Raw genomic sequence first — 24,963 nt, 5'->3', positions numbered from 1 at the left:
ACTGCAGCTTTGAAAGTGTTTCCTCTGCACCAAAAGCTGCTTCAGATAAAAACAATAATAAAGCCCAATTCAATGTTGCAAATGTCAATCAAAACATGAACACGCCTCTTCAATTTCATAGTGTTTTCACCCTAAAGGTATTGAATTAAACCGCTTTCTGACATTCACTTCAATGTTTCTTTAACAGGCAAAAGAAAAACTCTTGTGGAGACAGTTCAGGAGAGGAGAACTTAGATTTAAAGGGATGTAACCTGATGGTCTGTAAACATGTCCAGGAAACGGTGCACCACATCTTTAACTCGTGGTTCTGATCTGCTCCAGTTATCAGGAACCTCCAGAAAGGAACACTGAAAAGAGAAACAAGATATCCGAGGAGTAAGACCAGAAAGTTCGTGCCATCACTGCCTGAGAGTCACGGAAATAAAAAAGAAGGCAAAGCATAAAGACAAACATCAAATCTTTTTTTCTTTAATAAAAAACAATGATTTGCAGCAATTGAAAACATTCATAGGTGCAAAATGCAATAATGGTTTCAAAAGTAGTGTATTTGAGGTTTTTATTCGAAAGTTGCTTAAATACCAACAAAGTGCTATTTGTTTGAAAAACCACACCTACAGTGTGCATGTAAACGGCAGAGTGCCGTTTACAAACTAAAATTGTTTCTCATCTTAAAGTTAATTTACCGAATTGAGTCCAGAAGTAAAAGCATAATGCTGTATGTATTGATCCCAGTTAAACATGCTTCCTCCCTGGAAATATTTATGATAAAGTGTGACGGTTCTATACTTGGTGTCTCATATTCAGCTCGTGGTTTACAAGCTTTGTGTGTGTGTGTGTGTGTGTGTGTGTGTGTGTGTGTGTGTGTGTGTGTGTGTGTGTGTGTGTGTGTTATACTGACTCGGGATCTTGCCGCTTGTGGTTGTCGCAGAACAGAAGGCAGGAGAGGGGATGTCCTGCATGAGGCCGCAGCTCATGAAGACACCTGAGCCGTGAACAAGAAAAGGGAAAAATCAGAATGCGAGGAAGAGAAAGCAGACGATCAGATACTGTATGTATGAGAAGATGCTGGACTCTGCTGTGGTCACCTCGGTTTGTCTTGACCACCTTCGATGTAAATCTGCCAGAACTTGATGTATCCGTCGTGGCTGGCTGTGGCTAACACTGTTCCATCAGGAGAAAGCGCGCCTTCACTGACTCTCTACAGAAACACATTAAACATTAAACGGTTATTAATGAGGAATCTACGTAACGCCACCAAGATCAATCTGAATACTCAGCAGCTCACTCCACACATAACCAAAATCCCACTTGCAGTTTGGATTTACATAGAATTTTAAGGCTTTTGTAGCCATTTTTGTTTTTTATTTTGTAAATTTTATTAATTGATTTAAGACATCCAAGTAAACAGTTTCACATTTATCAGGAAGAAAACAAAGGGGGAAAACAGAAATAAACAACCATTAATATCAAGCATGTTGTAAAGATGGAAAAAGTTACTTATTCTATTCTGCCTCTTTTTATTCAAACTTCTTTGTATATTTACATATTTTTGCCTGTAGAATGTAGGATTGCTGTACCTGACGAGTTCTTATAATCTTATCAAGACAAAATAACTGTAGTAAAGCTCAAATGTTCACAATAAGAAATGTTTTTTTCAAAGTGTATCATTAACATAAAATTGAAATGAAATAAGTAGTTCAAAGAAGGCTTTCACAAAAGATAAGCGATGCAGATGTGTCTCACGCTGAAAGGAATCAAAAGACCCACCTGAGTGTGACCCTTAATGGTGATGAGGCCGTCTTTCAGTTCTGAGGGATCAACAGGCCAGCTGCTGTTGTTGGCTCTCAGGGCCTCCAGGTCCCACACCTCAGCCTGGAGGAGAAGAAAGATGTTTCCTTACGTGATTCATGAAGTGGGACGTCCACATGGGACTGCATTAATCTGGCTGTTATTTGGAAAGATGTGCCTTTTTTTTTTTACATAGTAATGAGGTGTTACAGATACAGAAAGTACAACAAATGTTAATATCAAATTTTAATGTTTCTACTTTGACCTGTACTTTTTACAGCATCCTCCAAGGGAGATTTATAAACCTCCTTTTTCAATCATTTATGCAAAAAGAAAAATGCTCCTAAATAGGGTATTTCTTGAGAGAAGATATTCCAACAGTTATTTAACGGACTTCTTATTTACAAGGGGGTTTTGTTACCACTGCAAGAGTGAATGACAAAATAATAATAAACCACAACTACAAATGGATCTACTTTGTTTTACTTTAATTTCCACACTCTACTGAGTTGAATGTGTCATATTTAAATCACAAGGATCCTGTACACCACCTACGCAGCTGTATTTGGAAAATATATGAATAAAGTTAACAGAAACAGAAAACAGAGGCATTAAAAATGTAAAAGGCAAACAATGATATGAATTTTTCTTTAAAAGCTCACATTGGGGCTGTGAGAGGGGACATAATGCAACTCCAAGACCTGATCCTGGTGATCGGTTATACAGCAGTGAAAATTAGCTGCTAAAGGTTTGGTGGTGGTGGGGTGGGGCTGGTAGGAGCCAAGGAGTCTTGCCCAAGGACCCACTGTGGATGTTTTTAGGATTGTGGGAGAAAAACCAGGCACACTTTACACAGAAAGGCGCCGGGATGGTACTTGAACCCACGACCTTCTTGCTGTGAGGCAAAAACTGCTAACCACTGCGCCAATTCAAGGTGCATTATGCAACTTGTTAAGGTTTTGTAAAAGGAAATCTAATCAATAATCTGTATGTTAACACAAGGTACTTGCACTAAAAAAACTGCAATTCTGGAAAATTTAGCAAGTCACTTTTTTTATAGGTCCGATCCCCTCGAGATGACTTTACACTGTATGTGACCAGTGGACTAAAAACAGTTTGACACCTCTGACAGAGACATTTTACCTGATTTACAGATCTGTAAACGATTATTTCGGTGTTGCTTCAATCATAATTTATTCATCCTAATGAATCTCTGAAAACAAGCTGAAAGCTCACGCTCGTCTTTCTGGCAGTTGAGCTTCTACGTCCAGCTGTGTAAAACAGACATACCCTGTCCTCATGTAGAAGAGCCAGTGTCTGGCTGGTGTCGTCTTGGTTCTCTTCATTGTCGTCGAGGATGAACGGGCACCAGATGAGACGTCTGTGTGAGTTCAGTGGAGTGCCTTCTGGCCGCTGGATGTGAACCACGATCTGATCTCTGTTTGTAACTCGGGTTAAGGAAAAGGTTCCTGGAGGTTTTGTTTCGACCACCAGATCGAGCAAAGTCCCAGAGCTTTTTTCTGAGATCTGAATGAAGCAATAAAAAGGGTTTGTTTTTTCACAACGTGGATGTCTGTCTACCTGGCAACTCTGCTGTCATTCTGCAGTTAATTCCCTACAGCTGTGCACTAAAATTATGTGAAGTCTCTAACACAAACAAGAAGTAACGTATCTGAATTTCCCAGCTGAATTGCCTTCATATCGTTTCATGTGGTATGGTTCCTCTCATTTCTTCTGAAACTCAGAGAACACTGCGACCAGACAGTTGGTTTTCGCCACGCATCACCACTGAAAACATTCCTGTCATACTGCTACGCTATCACCATGGTTGGCAGTTCCTGCAGCCAATCAACACGCACCTAACATCCGTGACAGTCAAAATCTTGCAGATGCTCTGTCTAGATTAAGTTGGGGTATGAAAAGGGATGAGAATGAGATCTCTATTTGATTTTTTTCCCTCATAAATTTTAAGAATTGATTTAAAGACAATTTAAGGGAAACTGGATACGAGAGAATACCAGCGGATGACTCCTTTAAGGACGAGTCAACATCTGCTGCAGGAGCATAAACAGGCCACAGTCAGCACTTTTATCATGTCATTATCGCAGACAAACTTCTACAGGCTTATTTTAAACATTACAGCTGAGTGACACTTTTTATAAAATGTCACAAGATTAAGTATGACATTAGGTCAACAAATATCCCTCGATATCCCTTTATGGCTGAAATTCTTGAATATTTAGATGAACTCCTTGTCAAAGTGGAATCAAAAGAGGTGAGAGAAAGGATGAAGTAAAAACAGTTCACATCCACGTCTACATTTCCACACTCACAGTATATAGACTCCTTCACCTCAGGATACAGTATCTTGCTGCCCGTGCAGGTGAGCTGCCACACCATCAGGTTGCCTGCTTCGTCCACGCAGCCCAGCAGGGAGGAGTCGAGGTGGGCGAACGCCAGGTCTGTGATGGCGCCGGTGAATCCCTTTAGCAGCGACCGCTCGCCAACACCCAAGCTCAGGACACGGATCATCGCATTGTTGGTGGCTCCTGGGGGAAGAAGTGTTTATTGTAAAAATGGAGGGAAAACTAAAAACCTGTGGTTCCAATACAGATCACATCAACTGAACACCCACAGGAAGACTCAAAGGTTCACATTCAGTCAGATACCGGGAGAAATATAAAGATATACAAACTTTCTGATACATTCTGCCCACTCTACAGGCTTGTTAGAATGAATGCCACATGGTCACAAGCAGAAAATGGCTCTAAGTGTCCCAAAAGTTTGTTGAAAAAGTGTTGAGATCATTAGCAAACTTCCATAAAGTTCAAGTTTGTGTAGATGGCCAGACTGATAATCCAGAACTTGAGGGTTTTAGATTATTTCAGAAATGATTAGTTAAAACAGCAAAGACTTTGTTTGCCAAAGCTACTTGTCGGATTAGTTAAATATTAGTATTTTTCTGTGTTGCATTGACATCTATCGAGTTCAAAACTTTTAAAATGAAGGAGGAAAGGGAACAGGGTTAAGAAAGGTCAACACGCAGTTAAAGCAAGAATGCTTTTAAAAATCAAGAAAACAGAGATACCGGGAGGAAGCGTTCTATACGGTCGGTCAGTGTTATTGGTGATATGATAAAATGCAAAGATAACGATATCGTGTGTCTGATGAGGTCAACTCGGTACAGCTGTTTCTGCCTCATCAGGAGAAAAACAAAGATAGCTTTGGGTGTGGGTGTCTGTGGGAGTGTTTGATTTTTTTATTTGCCATATATATTTTATTGAAGATTTTTACCATGTTAATACAATAATTAAAAAATGTTTACATTACAGAGAGATGTTTATACATGGTCTTAATTATAGAGAATAGTAAAAACAAAATAAAGGTGCAAAAACAGAAAAACTAATTAGAATAGCTTCTCTTGCTTCTTCAGCTTTGGCAATCATCTTATCATGGCTATCATCAGCGAACTTAGAAACTAAGTTAATCAGGAGTTTTGATTTTTACTATAAATTGAAACATGCAAGACTCTCACCTCTGATCGCGTAGGCCACGAAGGCGTTGGACACGGCGATCAGTCTGCCGTAATGATACTTGTGCTCCCAGTCGTAGTTTGCAACAGGCTGAATCTTCACCTGAATGAAACAACTTCTTTCAAAAAACTTTTTTTTTTTTTTTTTAAAACAAAATCCATTGCCTTTTTTTTTTTTTGTTAACCAGGATGTGGAATTCAAGAGAAAACACACGTATTCAATGAGATTCACAATGTTTTCTGTGCTTACAATAACATTATGTAAACACTGTTGCATTATACCGGCCCAGTCTGATGGGAAAACAGGGAATTGGAGGATGTGGTGAAACTCAAAGCCGTGAAATCAGCACATCTCTTTCTGATCAGACTTGCTGCTGCCACTTCAAAAAAACATGAAGCTTTATTGGTCGAACTAACAAATCCAAGTTCAATATGGTCGAGCTTCTGGCGAAAGCGAGACGTGGGATTGTGTGCACACATCTCAACCCTTTATTCAACGGTTCAAGGAAACAGGGCAACTTGATCTCTCAGCCAGAGAGAAATAACCAGACTTACTGCTACTGTCATGTCATGTCATACTGAAATGTAACAGAAAGAGATAACATTCAGATGGCAGGGGGTAAAGAATGCTGAAGTGATCTTTAAAAACGTCGCAGCCCGTCACTCCAGAGAAAGCAAACTCATGATTTCATGTTGAGTCATCACACGTGTAGGTGAACAAAAAAAAAAAAAAAAAAGAACAGCCTCGGATGACTTTCAGGTACAAAGTGTTTCAGATGCTGACTGCCTCTGCTGCTTCTTACCTTGTTGCTGCCTCGAGCCTTGCTGTTGATGCTGGAGTCTTGACTTGCCACAATCTCCACACTGTTGGAGGTGATGGGAATGCAGGTCGAACCATCGTCACCGGAGAGGCAGCTGAAATCACAGCACATCAGTTCAGTTTCTGAAATGGAGACATTAACATTATTGCTCGGAGCTCACTCACATTATCTGAGTCTCCTGAGCAATGCTGAGGTCTGTGGAGATGGGCCTGGTGGATTCAGACATGGTCGACCTATCTGTGTTTCCCAGCAGACCCACTCCCAATAAACCGTTCAGCTCTCCATTGAAGGAAGGTTTCCTCTGGCCGACACTTGACTGTGAATCTGAGAAGGAAAACAAAGAACAGGGTCACTCAGAGACACACGCAGAAAAATCCAAAGCCTGTTGAGCCGAGGTCTTCAAAGTAAGAGATACTAGAGTCTAAAACACATTGTGACCACAAACTATCACACCAAGAAATCAGTTTTAGTTAAATGCCAAATTAACACATGCTTTCACAAAATAATTCTTTTCAATATCTTATCTTAAGATTTTTACAAAAAAACTAAAGGCACAATTTGATTAATTAGCTTTACTAACGTCATGACCTGATTTTTTAATACCTGCTTCAACTTTGTTTTTCTGGATACTTGTCTCTTAAGCCTCACCCTCAGTAAATTTAGAAAACATGAGCGGCTGACAGCTTTCAAACTAAAGCGCAGCAAGTAAAACAAGAAATAGGGAGTGAAACAGTTTCTTGTATTCTCAGACAAGCCGGCAGGTTTATTGTTGCTAAAGTAAGATAGCCACTTTTTACAAAGTGGATACACATTCTCATCTTTGTCTGTGACTTTGCCTCTACATGCTGGACACACCAAACAAAAAACCTCTAATTACCTGCTGATTTTCCTTTAAGACAAAGAGGTCTGAATCATGCTCGTCACACATTCTTACTAACAAAGACCTAAATCAATGTCAGTCTAATTTTGGGGCACTTGTTTTCTCGACATACATTTTTAATGACTGCACTCGTTCTGTGCTGACCAGCTCCAAAGCTCTGATTGTGTGCCTGCTGGCTCACAGCCATTAAAATACCAGGACACTTCTAAATAAGTTTAGCTTAAAGTTGTTTACTGCCTGTTCTCCATATTTAATAATGAATCGGGATGCCTGAAGGTGGGAAAGTCTATCAGCTTTAAAACTGTGTTTTAGAGGTTAATTTCTCCTGTGACATCCAGGTAATTAACTGTTCAATACTAATTCACTGAACTATTTCACAACAAGGGCAGAGCATATGGGGATTTCTTCTGAAGAGGACATGGCACAACATAAACTGTGTCCTTCATCAAAACACATTGTTCAGCGTGACGTGCACACCTGCCATGTTAAGGTCGACACAACTGAGGCCACATTTATACGTACCCGTGTTTTTACAAAAACGGATATTTCCCCATCTACGTTTACAAAAAAATCTTCTTTGACACGGACCCAGGTTTGTGTCAATGTGACCTGACTTTGAAGGCAAAGTGCAGCAGGGTACTTTATTAGATACACCTGTTCAACTACTCATTAGTACAAACGGCTCATCCACCAATCAAAAGACAGCAACTCAATGTCAGTGAGTTGAGTGATGTTGGCTACGTTCACACTGCAGGTCTTGATGCTCAATTCTGACTTTTTGCTGCAATCTTCTTTTTTTTACGTTTACACTACATTTTAATTGCGACCTCTATCAGACTGCCATGTGAACATTATGTGCAATAGGAGCCAGAAAAATATAGACAAAATGACGAGGAAAAGAAGGACATTAAATAAGATCAGAGAGCACAACTTCTAACATTTTGGCAGAGCCACTTCCTCCAGCGCTTATTCATGGGTCTCGATCATATGTGATCGATGCCTGGATCTGGTGTGAAAAAAATCCGAATTGCAATGTTTATACCGTCACAAAACAGGTCGCATATAGGTAGGTCACTTGTGAGCAGAAAATCGGAAATGTGTCACATTTCCCTGCAGTGTGAATGTGCCCTTTAATTGTGGCATGCTTGTTTGGTCTGAGTATTTCATGAAATGCTGATCGACTGGGATTTACAGAGAACAGTGAGAAAATATACAGTGACTAGTTCTCTGAGACATAAATTCCTTGTTAATGCCAGACGTCAGAGGAGTATAGATAGACTAGAAAAGCCAACAGTAACTCTAACACCACTGGTTACAATGAAGGTGTGCAGAAGAGCCTCTGTTATTGCTTCGAACAGGGTGAAGCTTGAAGCTGAGGGTCTACAGCAGCAGAAGACCTGCTGTGAGTTAAGAACTGGAAACTGAGGCGACTGTTCATAAAAACTCGGACAACAGAAGCATGGGATACTTCCAGCAGGATAGCACGTCATGTCAAAAAATTCAGATAATCTCAAATTAGTTGCACCAACATCACAACTGGATGTTTACATCATGGACCAGCAGCCGAATAATCTGCTGCAACTGGGTGATGTCATCATGTCAACATGGACCAAAATCTCAAAGGAATCCTTGCAGCCCCTTTTTGAATCTATGCCACTATTTCTAATTAGGAGGTTTATGCCAACCTGTGTCACAAATCTTTTCCAGAAACAAAAGGTCGTTCTCCCTGTGCATGCTCATGCCAGGTACTCTTAACACAATCCAAAGACACACGTTAAGTTCCTCTCAGACTCCAAATTTGTGTGTGTGTGGATTGAGTCTCTCATTGTGTTAGCCCTATGATGGATTAGAAGGAAGATCCCAAAGGAGAAAGAACAAAGACATAAACACTGTAAACTTAAGCACTTATCTCTAGTCATATTATAATATTCAATATTATCTCACATGTTTGTAGCCCCAATTAGTATGAATATATCATAATCAGATTATTATTTGTAATTATTGAAAAAGTCAACCTCAAGTGCTATTACACTCTACTCGTGGTTTTGAAGAGGTCGCGTGGGGTGAACGAGACATTTGATGTTAAGTCAGGTGAAATAAACAATAGTAAACCCTGTTGCTCTCACTAGGTTTCCGATGATTTGGGACAGTTCCCTCCCTTTTTAGGTTCAGTTTCTCTTCTTACTGACGACATTTTTTGTTTCTGACTGCTTAGCAGGAAAAAAATGTGTGGTGTTTTTTTTTTTTTTTTTTACTTATTCCTTTGACAAATTGCATAAATATCTAATTGGGAGGTCATTGTTTTTACAGTTTCTCATTAAACAAGTAATACTTTGTCGAATAAGTACATTCGTGTTCGCTGAATAACACAGACTTTCTACGCAGTTTGTGGAGGCTCACGCTAACTGATGTTTTCGGTATAAAATCCTTGCTCACATTTCAAAGAAATAACAAAGCGCACTTCTCGGAAACCACGCAAACAAGTACGACACTGACGGCTCCGCAAGAATAATTTTATTTTTTTTAGGTTTTACTCACCAGGCAGCATTTCTAAACCAGACCGAGACGTCAGCTAGCCCATAAGCTAACTTTGAGGATAACCAAGTTGAGGCGCGAGACAAGCACTTTATCAATTACGGGAATTAGGTAGATACACCCGCTGGGTTTGGAGACCTTTCCTAAGCGGGTGGTGTGGAGGCTGAGGGGCCGACTTTGCTCTAGTTCGCACTTCGCAGCAGCTACGCGCTAAACCAACTCACGCCAGCGGGTTAATGAGCTAGCTAGCATCCCGTTAGCATCCCGCGGCCTACAGCAGCGCAGCCGCTTCTCACTCCCGGTAATACTTACCGGCGCTGTTCCCGGGGCGGTCAAGTTTCAGGATGTCCCGCAGGTGCTGGGTCGCACCTTTGATGTCAATGTTTGAGGACGCCATGGGTGAGGGACAAGGGGGAGGTCGGGTCGATTTTGGGGGGGAGAAAATGATTTCTGCTGTTTCTGTTGTTCACCCAGAGCAACCGTCCGCGCCGATTCGAGTCCGACTCGTCGGTGAGCCGGGTCATTGGTTCCTACCGCCAAATCTCCGCCTTCCACGCGAAGCCCTGCTGCACGCACGGCGTAACAGCGACCCCCGCAGTCCAAAACACGGAATGGAACGCACGTCCACTGAAAACCGATTTCCTGGATGAAAGAGCTCAAATAATATTTTCAATTCTCGCATGTGATTTTAAGATAATTCCCTCAGTTTGGATGAATGGACGGACGGATGGATGGATGGAATGACATTTGAATTTAAATTTCAGCCACTCAGATAGATACAAATTATTTAAATGTTTGCCACTGCAACTTTGACACAATCCCTATTAAAAAAGATTTTGAGTTAATTATTAAAATATTCCTTCTTTTCAATATTATAGTCTGTTCCATTTTTTCTATGTATACATTTCACTCATGAGTTTAATGATTACCTCTATTGCCAATAAACCTATGAGCATCAACTGATGTTTTCTCCATTATTTATTGTACCAAAAGCTAAATAGTCTTTTCCTCTTGTCAAATGTTGGCTCTTCATGTGTTCATTTATTGATCATCCATCATTTCAGCATCATTACCAAGGTTCAAAATGGAAAAAAAATGATTATAAACAATAATTGGTTATTGTATGCTTGGTGTCTTTTCAGTAGCTATAATTTGAACAAAATGACCTTTAACTCCTTTCGCTTCACTTATAAGCGTCCAGCTCTCCTCACACACCAGGTTTTGCATGACAGATCGGTATCATTGGTTTGACTTGGATCCGAAAAGAGATCACAGAAATCACACATCAGTAGTTGAAAAACCCTAATGACTCAGACATTTTCAACTATATCGCTTTCACATTATACTGAACATGTGACTATATTTTCTATCTGCTGTATTCCATCCGGTTGATGAACTGAACTAGCGTAGCTTTTCTCATCTTCATCACATTTTAAAATACTTGATGTCAGCTGATGTTGTCCAGTGTTAAAGCACCTTGTGATAGTGAAGTTGGATAAAGTTGAACAGATAATGGCTTTTACTTATTCAATTTTAGAATAGTTTGAGATATGAAGTTCATTTTGAAGTTAAAACAGGGAGAGGCTGCTCTGACTTTATTGTAACAAGGCCATTGAATTTATCACCTCCATGTTTTCAGTAACCTTGAATGAAAGAGGAAATAATTCCACTCTGGTATTAATCCTGTCAGTGTGTGAAGTAGTAAGAGTGGAACTCTGAAGGCATGGAGAACAGATTAAACAAGGCCACACTGTTAAGAAAAGAGTCCAGGTTTTATTGTGTATCGTGGCTGTAGTCCATTTTAACTGTCAGACATGTTGAAAGAGAAGCAGAGACAGACAGGAAAAGCAAGACCCGAACAAATAACACGGCAAAGCTGAAACTTCATGTCCTCCACGATTCTTTGGTTTGCAGGAGCAAACCCCGGTGTGTCAAAGTGAATCGTGGCCAAGTTAGCATCGGGGTGGATAAAACTCGATCTAAAGCCAGAGGAGCTAAAGTAAACGCACTAAAGAACCAAAAATGGGGGGTCGGGAAGCCGACTCTGAACCGGAGGGTGGATCTACAGACCAGTCAACAGCAGTGCTAACAGAACGGGGTTAGAGAAGAGACGGGGGGCGAGCGGAGCAGAGCAGGTTAATGGCGTCGAGCAGCTGTTTGTCCTTCAGGTGGCTTGAGTGCAGATGCTGAAATGAGGGGACTCCCACCGGCGTGGCAGACAGGGGCGTCTGATTGGTCGGCCCGTGGCAGTTCTACTGACTGGGCTGACCTGGCAAACCCACCTGGATGAGGGTCGGTGATCGACAGCTAGAATCCGGTGTTTGCTCGTTCTGTCAGACAGGCGCCGTTGAGATGGCAGGAGGGAGGAAGGACTGCTCTCTCCTCCTCCTCCGCCTCCCTCACTCCCTCTCTGTCACTCCCTCCCCTCCTCAATGCTTCATCACACAGCGCCCCTTCACTTTGGCCCCGCCCCTGCCCACCAGATCGCGGGGGGGCCACTTAGCCAAAGTTGTGAAGAGCCAGCCTGAACATGTCATTGGTGCACACCCACGCATCGTTAATGTTCTTCAGGACGAAACTCTGGTGGAAGCCCATGATGGGGTCTTCATCCGCCTGCACACAAGCACACACACAACCCATCAGGACAACACTGGAAGCAAAAACAACACATTCATTTAGGCTCACTTTCTAGAAATGTTTTTTAAATGGTTTTATTCCTACCTTAATGATCGGAGTATAGTATATAGAACATCATTGCAATAAATAGAACCTACTGTATAGCAAAGGGGAAATTACAAAGAACCCATAAAAGGTTTTTCGAGTTGGTTTCTCATGACAAGTTGTGGTGAAACAGGCTTCAACTATTTTACACCGGCTGTTTTTTGTCGGCAGACTGTTCAAATATTCCAGCTGTAGTGAGCTGCAATCACAACATTAGGATTTTGTTATGTAAATGTAATATTTTGTGCTTCTATTAATCTGCACTTTATTGTCATCGATTCACATTCATATTGAAATAATCTGTTTGTTGATGAAATGTTTCAGGAAAATTCAATTTAGGGGCCTGACTATTGCTTTTTTGGGGGGGATTTTGTTTAAAAAATGATCACCATACAGTTGGAAACACTAGATAATAATATGGATAGTAACACTTTTTGAATTTGCATTCTTCAAATTGTCTAAATATCATTTAATACGAGCAAGTCTACTTTTGATAGTCTATTTGTGGTTTATTTTAATTTCACTTGTTTATTTTGAACTAGTTTCTTTTTAATTGTAATGCATTGTTGTGATATGTCCACATAACTCGGCTTTTAAATTCATCAATAACATCAGTTATCATAATGTCTCATGCTGAAGATGAATTACTTTTATAGTTTTAGTTACTACATAGAAACCTAAATCCAACCTAGTTATTTAACCAAATTAGCATGCCGTGTTTATCAAACGTAGACGTGCGTGTGACACGTTTAAACAGACAAAACATGGAAATAAAGGACAACTTTAGATGTAGTTCTTAGCCTTAGAGATGGCCAGGGTGCTTGAAATGAATGGAGGACGGCGGTGTTACTCACTTTTAGCTGTCCTACGACCATACTCAAGATGCAGCTGTCTGGAGTCGGCTGGTGGTCCTGCGCTGTTATACTATGCGCTATTTTTGTGAAGGGGAGACTCTGGCAAACACAGAAGAAAACCATTTACAAGAAGGAACAGCGGATTTAGAAAATCAATGAATTTAACAAGGACGCTGCTGAATATCTTCAAATCGATACAGAAGCACAACCAGCTTTTCTGCACGAGCCTGAGGACTTGAACCATTCATTCATTCATTCATTTTCTTCCGCTTATCCATTTCCGGGTCGCGGGGGTGACAGTCTGAGCACCGTCACCCAGATCACAATGCACCGATTAAGAACCTTCCTGCAGGTGGTGAGCCCACAGGAAGGTGACGCCCGGCGTGGGACATGAACCCACTACCCCTGAGATTGTGAGTCTCATGCTCTACCAACTGAGCTAGCCGGGGGACTTGAACCACCTGTGACATAAAAACGAGTCACTAGATCAACTCACAGCGAGTTTGTCGACAATCGCCCTTTTCCCCTGGAACTGCTGACCTTCCCACGTAAGGCATGATGCATCGATCTGTGTGGAGAGAAGGAAAGAGGAAGAAGGTGAAGCTGTCTGCAGATAAAAACCACCTTACTTAAAACGAGTGTTTGAAGGAAACAAACTACAGAATCTACAGTCTTTTAAGTAAACAGTTTAACAGTGCTCTTTCACTTGCCCCTAACCGGCTTGTTATTTTTGCCCTTTTTATCCATAACATGCAGTTTTCCATCGGCAGTGTTTAAGAAGTTTATGGTCATTTTTGTGCTTTTGCCCCGTGGCCACCAGGTTTGACCCACCATTGAAGTAATGACGTGAAACGCGATTTGCTTCAGACTCGAGATGTTTTATGAATTTCCTTCAGGAAATAAATGATGCCAACCAAGTTGTGCTTGCGGCCATTTATGTGCAGGGAAGCAGAAGGAGAATGTGGTTTCAAAATCTCACAAAAACGGTTTGTTTTGGTGCAGTGCTGTATGTCCATTTGATTGTTGTAGCAGCAGTCATAATGTAGTGAGATGATTGTTGTGATTTTGATCATGCTTTCTGAGGCTGCACGATTGAGGAAAAACACCTCCTACATTTCTCACTGCACCACAAAACACCACACAGTCAGCCACGACAAAATATCAGTAAAATATTTTTGTTTTGAACCGGCCAATGACTTCTGCATCCCTTCTTTGTTCTTTTTACACACACAATATAAATTTGATGGTTGAAAATAATTATGATTAAATAATCCAAACAAGGACATGATATAATTGCTCATGTTGCTTTGAAGAATTTCATAAAATAAAGTCAGAGCATTCATGATGCCTTTATCTTAAAAACATCTTAAAATGTTGACAAATTAATGAATCATTTAAAATAAAGTGCTTGATCACTGGCACTGTGTGAAATTGTCTTTATTTTGCACACAACGCTGCTTGTTAATCATTTATGGGGCATTTATGCACACATAACATAATATACAATAATAAGCAGGATGGAGGTAATCAATGGATGGAGGTTGACAATCATTTATGGAAATCTATTGAGATTTTTTCTTCTTCAATGTGGAGAATATATACCCCTCTGCGGTCGACCACGAAGACCAAATTTTGTGACTGTGCGACCTGTGCAGCAGTGGAGATGTTTCAGGATCGTTACGTTATGGAACGCGCATGGAAGTGAAGCAGGCCTGTCGTATGGATGCAATCGATGTGCGCACCCGTGGCCCGCACACGGTCTGCAGACACGCAGTGCAAAAAGCATGGAGGGGCTGACGGAGAGGCGCTTCACAGAGCAGCACCGTGCTGTGGGGAAGCGGTGGATATTCAGAGCTCAAAAATAATCTCCTGACACCACGACGTCTGAATATTCGAATAATCGGGTCCAGCCCAAATATTTTGGCCGTTTCAGTGTCCGCTCAGCTTGAAATTTGCGAGGAAAAGCAGTACGTTGTCCGCTCATTAAGGTGCGTTACCAGTTAAATATGTGTCCGTGCACGGTGACGTGTCCGCCCTGTACAGGGTGTCTGCTCTTACCGGGTCCGCTTGTCAGAGGTTCTACTGTAATTTGATCAATTGTTATGAATATTAAAGTAAAACTAACCAAGCATTTAAAACTTTACGTATCAAACACATTCAAAGGAAAACCTCCATTAACAGTCAATACAAAAAGGCATGACAACTTAAGTCTTCATACTGTGTTTTTCAAGAACTCTGTTGATGATATGGATTTAATTCATTTTAATTCTATTGTTGTAAAGCTCAATTTTTCTGTTTAGTTTTTGAATGTAAGACATCATAAATGTCATGGGTAGAAAAGGTACACGTGTCAAATCCTGAGAGCAGTGAGTGTTTGGTATGAAAGAGTTAATTTTGTTGAGGATTTTGATGAGGTTTGTCACTCTCAATTCAGTTTAATGGACCACAAACTGATATAAATTCAATTAGGCTGTCTCTACCTGTAAAATGACACGATTTTCTCTTAGTTATGAGGCCCCAAAAATTACATCCTGAAACTATTATTTAATGGACTTTTTACACTGTTAGAAGTCTGCATGTCTGATATGAGTGGGGTTATATTCACTACAGTGATACTTGGGATGCAACAGAGTATGTATGTACACAATTGCAAGTATTTGAGTAAAAATAGTGCCTTCTGCCTTTATTCCTTCTGACAAGGCTTTGTGTGTACATGCTCCCAACAATGCGGGACGAGTTACATACCTAAACTCCATGGGAGGAAATCTTTTATTTCTTTAAATAAACGGGTGCCTAGGATAGTAATCTTTGTGCTTTGCTTCTCATTTGGCTCTTTTAAAAAGGTCTGGACCATCCTGTTGGCTACAGGTCTGACACCACTGATTTAGATTTATCTATGTGACTCAAGATGTTTTTATTTCACAGTCAATGCAACGTCTGTAACTTTTCTCCAGTAATTGCCTAGAATAATATACCTTGCAATGATTATTCAAAAGTGAAAAACAAAATTCACATTATGACGACATTTAAACGTGGTTCCCGATGTGTTATTGCAGCAGAACTATATCTCTGACTGCATAACTTTATCGTTATCAAAATGTGCAATAATCATGGTGTAAGACTGTCAGAACTGTGACAGATGATGTGTCCATGTCAACTAATTTGGCCAAAAGATTGTGTTAACAGATTGCATTTTACTTCATTATTTTAACATTAAATCAATCAACATGCATTAAAAAGTAGAACAAAAATAAAAATGGCAAAAAGACAAAACAAAAACAAAAACAAAAACGTAGAAACAAATAATCCCTCACCACTGATGAGGTGCCACACTTACATATATGGATCCGAGTAGTGATCTGTCAGAGTCAAACATCTGGTAGTAGTGCTGCACGAAGCTGGATCCTATCTGCTCCCACAGAGGCTGGTCCACCATCCTGAATCACCCTGCAACACACTCTGGGCAGGACAGGGGGGGGGGGGGGGGGGGGGTTCAAATATCATTCGAACTTCACACTCACATCACTGCTAACATCATTAAAACTAGCAGCGAGAAAGAAAGAAAGAAAAATAAACAGCAATGTAAATGTACAACATTTAAAGTTAATTTCGTACCATTAGTGTGTTCAGCTGCTCAATGTAATACCCGTTACACACTGTGCAATTCTAACTATCTTACAAGTTCACAGCCAGACACACTGCATGACATGAATCTAATAATCTTTGGGCACAACATGAAATTTGCTGTGTGCAGATTGTATGTTGAAAACGCAGGCTGAATCCAGCCTACGATTAACGCAAAGTCACCATGATTGCGCAAAAATAGAGCGTTATTAGCGTGCACCATCTATTCACAAAAAAGAAACTAGTGAAATATGAACAGAGCCCTCAACATTGAGGCATTTATGTGTTTGCGGAGAAATCCCCAAAAACGTTTTGTTTACGTCCCCTTTGAATTCTGCTGCTACAAGAAGTCATTACAACTTCCCTCATCGAATTTGCTTGTTTTTACACTTAATGTCAATCTGCTGCAACAAGTGGATCAAACCCAGGTCGTTCAATTCAAGATCAAAACTTAACCTGAGGTTCCATCAAGGCAACTTTTTAAAGCATTGTTAAAAAAGGTTACAGTTGAATTCAATTGAAAGTCATCTCTTTTCAGTTTTGAAATTGAAGTTTACTTTCCAGTAGTTTAACATCTTCAAGTATAATTACTGATGTTACTTTAGATCCAACACAGGCGGACGTTGAGACTCATTTCAAAAAATAATAGAGGATGAAGGTCAATTAACCCTCAGTCGAAGCCGGGATGAACTGTGATTACTCCTTAAATATTGTTCATTTAAATGCATTTTAAGACAGTTGGCTCCTGATGTCAAATTAGTAAATCCTGCTCCAAGAAGTGGTAACATAATAAGGTGAAATATATATTTAAGGAAGAGAAATTAAATTTTTTTGTGGCCTCTATCATGATCCAAGCTGCTAAATCCTGCTTCAGAATAAAGGTTCTCAGCGTGGGAGGTAAACCTCTTCAAAAAGATACGCACACTGTACACAGTAGAAATATGTAATTAAATATTAGAAGAAGATCCCATACAATCATCTCAGTGCGAGTGATTTGACTGAAGAGGAAGAGGAAGCACAGGGGTACACTTAAGTTTTCAGTCCATTCCCAGAAACAAAATGCATGATTTGTTGAGTCGTTTAACATGCATTTATTTTTAAGGGCTGGGCAAGTTAACACTTTATCACCTTGCAATGCTGACTTTATTGAATGATTAACACTTTCTTCTTTGCCTGTTTCTTATTGGCTCTGAATACACACACAGGCAGGCAGGCCGCAATGAAGCCGAGCAATAAAATGGTAAATGCAAATTGCACTTTTCACGATGTGAAACATTTACTCGTATGTTACAGAGTTACAGCCATATAACACATTTGTGCACATTCAAGACCCTTTACATAAGAAAAGTGTCTCCACATGTGATCCAGGTGACGTTGCGGGAAATCAGTGTAACACAGACATCACTCTGGGATCTGTTATTGTTGATATACTTTCACATGTGCAGAAGAACCATTTACTACGACCATAGAGCAAATGTTTTTCATACTCTGTTACCGCCGAGAGAAAATGCTGCACTTTGCAACCATTCAAAAAGTGTCACTTTCAAAGACTTGTGATCCTAAAACACAACAAAAGTTGAGTTTTCACTTGAAAATGTTGTTGTGAACCGATTTGGATTCTCATTCACCATGTTGGGTCTGAAATTCTACCCTTTTTAATCAAGGTGCATACTTGGGAAAGGGTTTTGTGTTAGGAAGAGAACGTTTGCGCTCTGGCAGTGAGAAAAAAAATTTAATTCCGCAGGAGCACTATTAGGACGTGTTCACATTCCCCTGTTTGATTCAGACCAGAGTTCTCTTCAGGGAAAACCGCTTCCTTAGGGCGATGTGAAATCTCCCACCAACAGTGAACCGGATCTTACAAGCGATCTTTGGTCCCCTTGAAATGCTAGGTCTCGCTTTGATCTGTCTAGCGGGCGGGGTGAGAAGACGGAGGGAGAGGACGTGACGTAGTGCACAATGCATTCTGAGTAGTAAACAAAAAAAGCCAACAGTGCGAATCAGAAGGAGACGCAGAAAGAATAAGTTGGAAAATATCTTGCAAGCAGACATGGAGTAGGGAGGAAGAAGTAAAGAGGAAGAAGTTGTTGTGAAAAAGGCGCTCATTGATATCTGGTCTGAAAACTATATATCGCAGTTGTTTGTGGCCACAAGCTAATTAGCCTAGCCATCATGGGATAAAGTGGCAGGACTTGTGCTTTTCTGTCCAGACCAATCAAATGGTTTCTTTTGTACTTCCTCTCTGGTCAGTGTTTGTTTCGGGTGACAGCGCCCCCAAACCAGCAGCTGTTGTAATTGCGTGACATATTCCAGGCGGTTTGGTTGTGTCTCAAAAGTGAACGTGAACGCCACCTGAACCAAATGAAGATGAAGTGAACCAAATCCCGGACTATTCGATTGTGAAAGGCCCCTTAATGCTTCTGTGTAAAGGGAACACATTTTTAAACAATAGTCGTTTGAAATAAGTTTGTAATTATTGTTGTGATTATATACAAAAAGCAGTATGTTAGGATTTTTTCTGCAAATGTGCCTGTCCAGAAGAAAATTCCTCAGAGTAAAGTGCATACTACTAAAATTATGGAGGAAACTACAAATGACAATGTAAAATCTGAGTTCAAAAGAGCGAGAATGGGTATTAAACAATATTAGGGCTTTCCTCCAAACATTCCTGTCCTCTGCCAAGTTTGGACAATGCCTCATTCCTACTGATCAACACTTCAGTGTCAAAATCGGACTTAAATAACCCTATCTGAAGTCAACCTTTCCAATTTTAAGCAAGACAAAACAACGGATTATAATGGACAAGTTTAGATATTACTTTGTAGATCATATGGGCCGGGTTTAATCAATCAAATTAGGATTTTCCCAGCAACACTACATACAGAATTGGACAGAAACAGCTCCCAAGTAATGTGTAAAAATTTCAAACAAAATTAAAGATTAAGGAATGTGTTTACAAATAAAGAAGTCCAATGTTGTCATATCAGTTTCTCTCTTGTGGATGCATGTGTTGTGATCTAAAAACAAAAGCCTTGACCTCAGAACGGACCATGTACTGAAATACATTTCTCCTGGGCGTGTTTTGGCTGATCACGCCGTTACTTGTCCACTGTGACACTGACAGCACGAGTCATGTGCTCCCACATTACGATACATGATCGCTGGAACAATCTGGACTCTCTCTGCGTTAGCAGGCACGACCAAAGCACAGACCCGCAGCAACCGACAGGGAAAAAGGCAGCTGCGGCCCCGTGTGAGTGTAGCAACCGTTGACCGGGGCGATATCAACTCAGGCTCGTGGCGAGTATTCATGCTGCTCGGCGGTTGTTTTAAGCTAGTTATCGTGAGCTAACTAGCTGCCGCCGCTAGCCTGAGCGCGGCGGTCGTGCTTACTTAACTCAAGACAGTGGAGAAAGAGAAGCAGCCTCCCCGCCAGCAAGTGTAACAAGTCAGATAAATTACAGGTGAAGTTGGCCTGCTCACAGACTGCTAAAAATACCCCGTCTCCTCCAAGAGTGGAAGCCTCCTGTGGGCCCGCGCACGGCAGCTCGTGAACCCCGGAGCGGCTACCCTACATAGGCGTGCCCGACGTTAGCTCCGAGCCGGGCGGGAGCAGCTCAATTAAATACCTATACCAAGTTGGGCCGGCCCAAATGTGAGCCCAAAGTGTCGCTTTTTGTTTCGGTGTATGTTTCCATTCACTATTTGGAGTCGGGGCTCCCTAAAAACAAGTAATGAAAACTTACCTCTCACTAACGCCGAGGCCGGCTGCACGATCGCCCAGTGCGGTGTCTGGTCTCTGCGTCAGCACGCACGTAAAGCCGTTGCAGGCCCGTTGGATTGTGGGTAATGTCGTTTTAAGGGTCAAATTAGACCGTTTACTTTCAAAGACTAAATGTGACGCAAATGAGCAGGTACAAGTTTTTTTCTCTTATATTGTATGAGAAAAGTACTAATTTTGACTGTTAAACTGCCTCAACAGAATAAAATAAGTGTGTTTTAGCAAAACAAGCAAAAATAGTCAATAAACAAAGCACTCTTCTTAGAAATCCACAAGAAACAGTCATTTTCAGGTTGTTGGGTTTTTTAACTTCACTGACAAAAACTGACAATTATGTTTACCCGTATGAAATCAAACCTGTATAAGCACAATCCTCCAACAGTAAACGGGCTATATAATAAACACACAATGACATTTTTCTTTGAAAATCCCACCAAAGTGCACTCCAGAGCACCACAGGAGATTCTTCCTTCCTGGGGACATCAGACTCTATATCTATTCCTTGTAAATAGTGCTTTATGGTGTTTTTACTGTCAATTCCATTCTTCCATCCATATAGTCTTGTTCATAGTAATATTTAATATTATTTCATTTTTATACTGACATATCTCATATTTTATCGTCCTGGTCTATTTATTCTATTCTATTCTGTGTGGAGCAAAGTAAAGAGTTTCTTCTGGGGTGAATAAAGTATTTTCTATTCTATTCTGTTCGACATAAATGTACATATACATTTTCTCTGTTAAAGAATAAATATTTAAACTAAATGGTTTATTGCACTTCAAAATATTTAAATACCAAGATAAATTGCAGATGTACTCTGTTGTGACTCGATTTTGAAGTTAGTTAAATGGACCACAGAGCTGCATGGTCATTTAGTGGTTAGCACTCACATGAGGAGGTTGTGAGTTTGAGTTTTGGCCAGGATTTTCCATTTCTGCATATTCTTGCTGTGCGGGATTTTGCTGGATACTCTGATTTCATCTCACAGTCCAAAAACATAAATATGAAGTGCATTGGCGATACTAAATTGCCTGTAGGTTTGAATATGAGTTCCTCAATTGGATTGCAGGTGCAATACATACTCATCCCTTTTCCCTATAGTAGTACCTGAAGTACCTGAAACTAAAAGTGAATAAATGTGAAAATGTAACTTTTGGCAAAGCATTGCCTGCTGATTCATAGCTTATGGCTGGATAGTCTTCACAGCATCTTCCTAAAACATGATTGTTTGAGGTTCACTCTATGTTGATTGAAAGCCATGGTTTTAGGCAGAAAAAACTGTACCTGACTCATCTCACTCCGAACCTCACTACATGTGCTTGTTTATGCCCCTTGTCGTTGGAACATTGCTTCTATCTGCACCCCTGAACTGAGCACCTGTAGACTCTGAACTGTGAGATAGTTTCTATTATCCTCTTATTAGTTTATAATTGAATATTGTATCTTATTTGTTATCTGCAGGCCGGAAGTCAGTTGCTCGTTGTATACTTGAGACAATAATACGCTATATTTCTGTGAAAAAAGATGGCTTTAGACAAAATTAGACGGTGCCAAGTAGTGATGGCCATTATACACATATTTTTATATGACTTTGAGCAACCCTTCCAAATGACGGCTGGGCTGCTTGCTACCTACCATGTGAAAGAATATGCATGATTGCTGTGTCGGCTCGAGCTTCTGTGCTACGGACTCAGAGAAAAGGTGCAGAAAATGAATGAAAATGAACAGATGCTGCACACATCTTTCAAAAGCAGCCAGTATTGTTGAGCCTGAGAGCGGGAGTCTGTATATTGGCCTTGGTTGTATCCATGGCAATAAGACTGAAGTCTCATTTCATTTTTCATTCCCTTGCAGATGGACTTTTTCACAAAAAGATGCTGAACACTTCATAGTCACAGGCGATCACTCCACACATTGGTACCTGATTACAATCAACTATTAAGTATGTACCATGTTCCTAATGCATTTAAAAGAATGTGTTAATGAGCTAATTAGCATCCAGCTATGCCTCACATGAAATATGCGTCCTATGAAACACTATGGTAAAGGCTGGCTCGGCTCTATTTTCCATTACTCTGTTTGAATATTACATTATCCAACTCAGATCAAGGCACCTGAAGGCCTCACGATCACCACAGTAGAATCCAAGACCGTATTAACATGATGTCTTTGTACATGTGCGGCCTCTGTCTATATTATGTCACTGGAAAATATTCAGCAAATTTAAACTGAGGGACTGTGTCACACACAGCCTCAAAAACAACTGAAAAATCGAGGATCTCAGGCCACAGTGCACGTCTAATAAGAGCTTATCTAAAGAGGCCACTTTATCATATGTAGCACATCCAATAATCTCATTCTGCAGGTTGTGGGACTACAAGAACTCTGAGGCTGGCTGGTTTCTCTACTTTCTTCATGTAACAGGGGTATCAAACATGAGGTCAGGGGGCCAAAACCGGCCCACAGAAAGGTTCAATCCTGTCCATGCTGTGACCTTGAACAGTATGAATCAAAAATAGAGCAAAACGGCATCAGCATCTTGGCCATACCATTAGGGTGTTTGGGAAAACTGGTGCTAAAGGCTGCAGGAGTCCTGTGTCTTGTGAAGCGACACTTTTTGTAGTGTTTTGCTCTTTCGCCTCATAATGTGTACGGGATGGGCTGGGGAGCCTGTCAGTGTGGAGTTTGCACGTTCTCCCGGTGTGTCTGTGGTTTTTCCTGTCCAGAAAACATGTATTTAAAAACAACTAGTGTGAGCAACCTGTAACCCCGAGCTTTATGAAGCAGTGAAGAAGATAGGTATACCATACCCTGTTTTTCTGGACTGGAATGACACTTTGTGATCTTACTGTTTATGTTTGAAACACCTGGCACTCATCTTCTGCCATGTCATATCTACTCACTGCATTTTACCACTTGATTAGTTTCAAGGTGCCGCCCCGTATGGTGGGTTGCTCTATTGCCTCATACCAACATCAGCTCCAGTTTGAATCTGGCCCTGGAGACCTTCCTTTTTGACTCAAATGAACAGCCTCCCTTTTTATCCTGACGTCTTGTGTTTTGTATTTTTTGTCTGATTGCTCTCCAGGTCTCCTCTGTCCCCACAGTAATAGGACTCTTTTCTTTCCTCCTATCTTTTCCAGATATCCAGAATGTGGGTGTTATGATCGCAATGGCCAAGACAGATTACTTTGGGTGGTTTTTTGTGTATTTTCATATACTTGATTTATTTGGGGGGGGGGGGGGGGGGGGGGGGGGGGGTTGTAGGTGTCTAGATTTGAGTGTCTCTGTTATAGCAAATGACAAAGTAAAAAAAAAAAAATTAAAGCCAATTTCTGTACAAATATAGAAAAATGAATACATAACAATAAAAATATTTCCCATTATTTCACTAAACTGGCAGCCCTGGTGGTCACAATTTCTTAACATTTAATGCAACATCCAGCAGCTGAGGAAGCAAAGCTGGTAAAATGGCCACATATGTGTCACAATTTGTGAGTTTCCATCAGGTGTCAGACTTGAGACCTAAGCTGCTTCCAGCTGAACGTCGGCGTCGCTGAGCGGTTGAGGCGTCACTGCTGCTGCCTGCTTCACTTTGAGCCGAGGCCACGTGTGCATCTATCTCCTCATCTGACTCCGCTGTCCTCAGGGCCTCCCTGTACATACACACACATATACACCAAACGCTCATGTGACAGAAAAACTGAGCCATCTCAATGTTTTTAGCCTTAAAAGTCATACAGAAGGAGTTCGATATTGTACATTAGTTTCAAGTCCTGTGAGAGATTTTTTTGTCTTCAGGTTGTATAAATAAAACTGACACAACTACAGCAGTGTGTCTATTTATATCACCTAGACTCCTGTGAAGGGAGCGCCTCACTCTCAGGGACGTCACAGTTGATTGGCTCCTCAATATGGTCGGACTGGATCCGGCTTTGTCCTTGAGATGAACCCTCATCTGTCTGGAAAACAACAAAAAAAGCTTGTAAAAGTAAAAGTTTAACCATCTTTAACTGCTGATCATTCTCATACACTTGACTTTGTCCATTTATTTCAAACTCACAATATTAAGTTAGTAATGGTCACTGGATACATGGTTGAAAAGCTTTACTATACATTGAGGTCAAGCTGGGGTTGGGAATTGAGAGTTGTTTTTTTTTGGTTCATATGCAAACTATACTTTAAAGTTCTCATAATCACAAACACTGCTGTGTTGTGTTTTCCTTTAGAAATCTCTAACTTGCTTTAAAATATGGAAACAAGGAAAGTACTTTCACTAAATAGCTAATGACCTACATTGTGATAGAATAATGGTATTTATAGTTATACTGTGTAAATCAATTGCAAAAATCCAGCAAAAAAATCCTCTCATTAAATTTCAAAATCTTTCTAGCTATAAACTCTGAAATTGGTTTGATAATGGT

General features: G+C 40.6%; 2 protein-coding genes and 1 long non-coding RNA gene across 3 annotated transcripts in view; 1 reads left to right on the top strand and 2 right to left on the bottom strand.

Annotated features, from left to right (window-relative positions):
- The window catches only part of edc4 (enhancer of mRNA decapping 4), a 38,285-nt gene extending 28,217 nt beyond the window's left edge, over positions 1 to 10,068 (bottom strand). The window contains exons 1-10 of the mRNA XM_080474965.1: positions 9,869 to 10,068; positions 6,306 to 6,465; positions 6,124 to 6,235; positions 5,324 to 5,423; positions 4,151 to 4,337; positions 3,079 to 3,226; positions 1,768 to 1,872; positions 1,086 to 1,198; positions 899 to 982; positions 252 to 347 (exon numbers count right to left, since the gene is read on the bottom strand). Coding sequence (XP_080331091.1) covers positions 252 to 347; positions 899 to 982; positions 1,086 to 1,198; positions 1,768 to 1,872; positions 3,079 to 3,226; positions 4,151 to 4,337; positions 5,324 to 5,423; positions 6,124 to 6,235; positions 6,306 to 6,465; positions 9,869 to 9,953 — 1,190 coding nt within the window. The 5' untranslated portion in view covers positions 9,954 to 10,068. The remainder of the gene's footprint in view (positions 1 to 251; positions 348 to 898; positions 983 to 1,085; positions 1,199 to 1,767; positions 1,873 to 3,078; positions 3,227 to 4,150; positions 4,338 to 5,323; positions 5,424 to 6,123; positions 6,236 to 6,305; positions 6,466 to 9,868) is intronic.
- Positions 10,069 to 11,304: 1,236 nt separating this feature from the next.
- On the bottom strand, positions 11,305 to 20,574 carry nutf2 (nuclear transport factor 2). Its single transcript, XM_080474440.1, has 5 exons — positions 20,502 to 20,574; positions 16,469 to 16,590; positions 13,628 to 13,699; positions 13,132 to 13,230; positions 11,305 to 12,169 (listed from the first exon to the last, which is right to left on the bottom strand). Exons 2-5 carry the CDS (start codon positions 16,565 to 16,567, stop codon positions 12,056 to 12,058), a joined length of 384 nt encoding a protein of 127 aa, XP_080330566.1. The 5' UTR covers positions 16,568 to 16,590; positions 20,502 to 20,574; the 3' UTR covers positions 11,305 to 12,055.
- Positions 19,979 to 23,729, top strand: LOC308116313. The gene is made up of 3 exons (XR_013935767.1): positions 19,979 to 20,008; positions 22,394 to 22,481; positions 23,683 to 23,729. It is a non-coding gene; the product is annotated as an uncharacterized lncRNA (long non-coding RNA).
- The last annotated feature ends 1,234 nt before the right edge of the window (positions 23,730 to 24,963 follow it).

Source organism: Lipophrys pholis, assembly GCF_963383615.2.
Source record: "Lipophrys pholis genome assembly, chromosome: 11".
NCBI classification, from domain to species: Eukaryota; Metazoa; Chordata; class Actinopteri; order Blenniiformes; family Blenniidae; genus Lipophrys; species Lipophrys pholis.
Note: the sequence above shows the minus strand (reverse complement) of the source record. Positions and strands in the feature narration are given on the sequence as shown.

Coding starts and splice junctions, on each gene's coding strand:
- nutf2 (XM_080474440.1), bottom strand. CDS start 16,567: ATGGTGGACCAGCCTCTGTGGGAGCAGATAGGATCCAGCTTCGTGCAG. Junction 13,700..16,468: donor CACTACTCGGATCCATATAT/GTAAGTGTGGCA, acceptor CTCTCCACACAG/ATCGATGCATCATGCCTTAC. Junction 13,231..13,627: donor CGATTGTCGACAAACTCGCT/GTGAGTTGATCT, acceptor TGTGTTTGCCAG/AGTCTCCCCTTCACAAAAAT.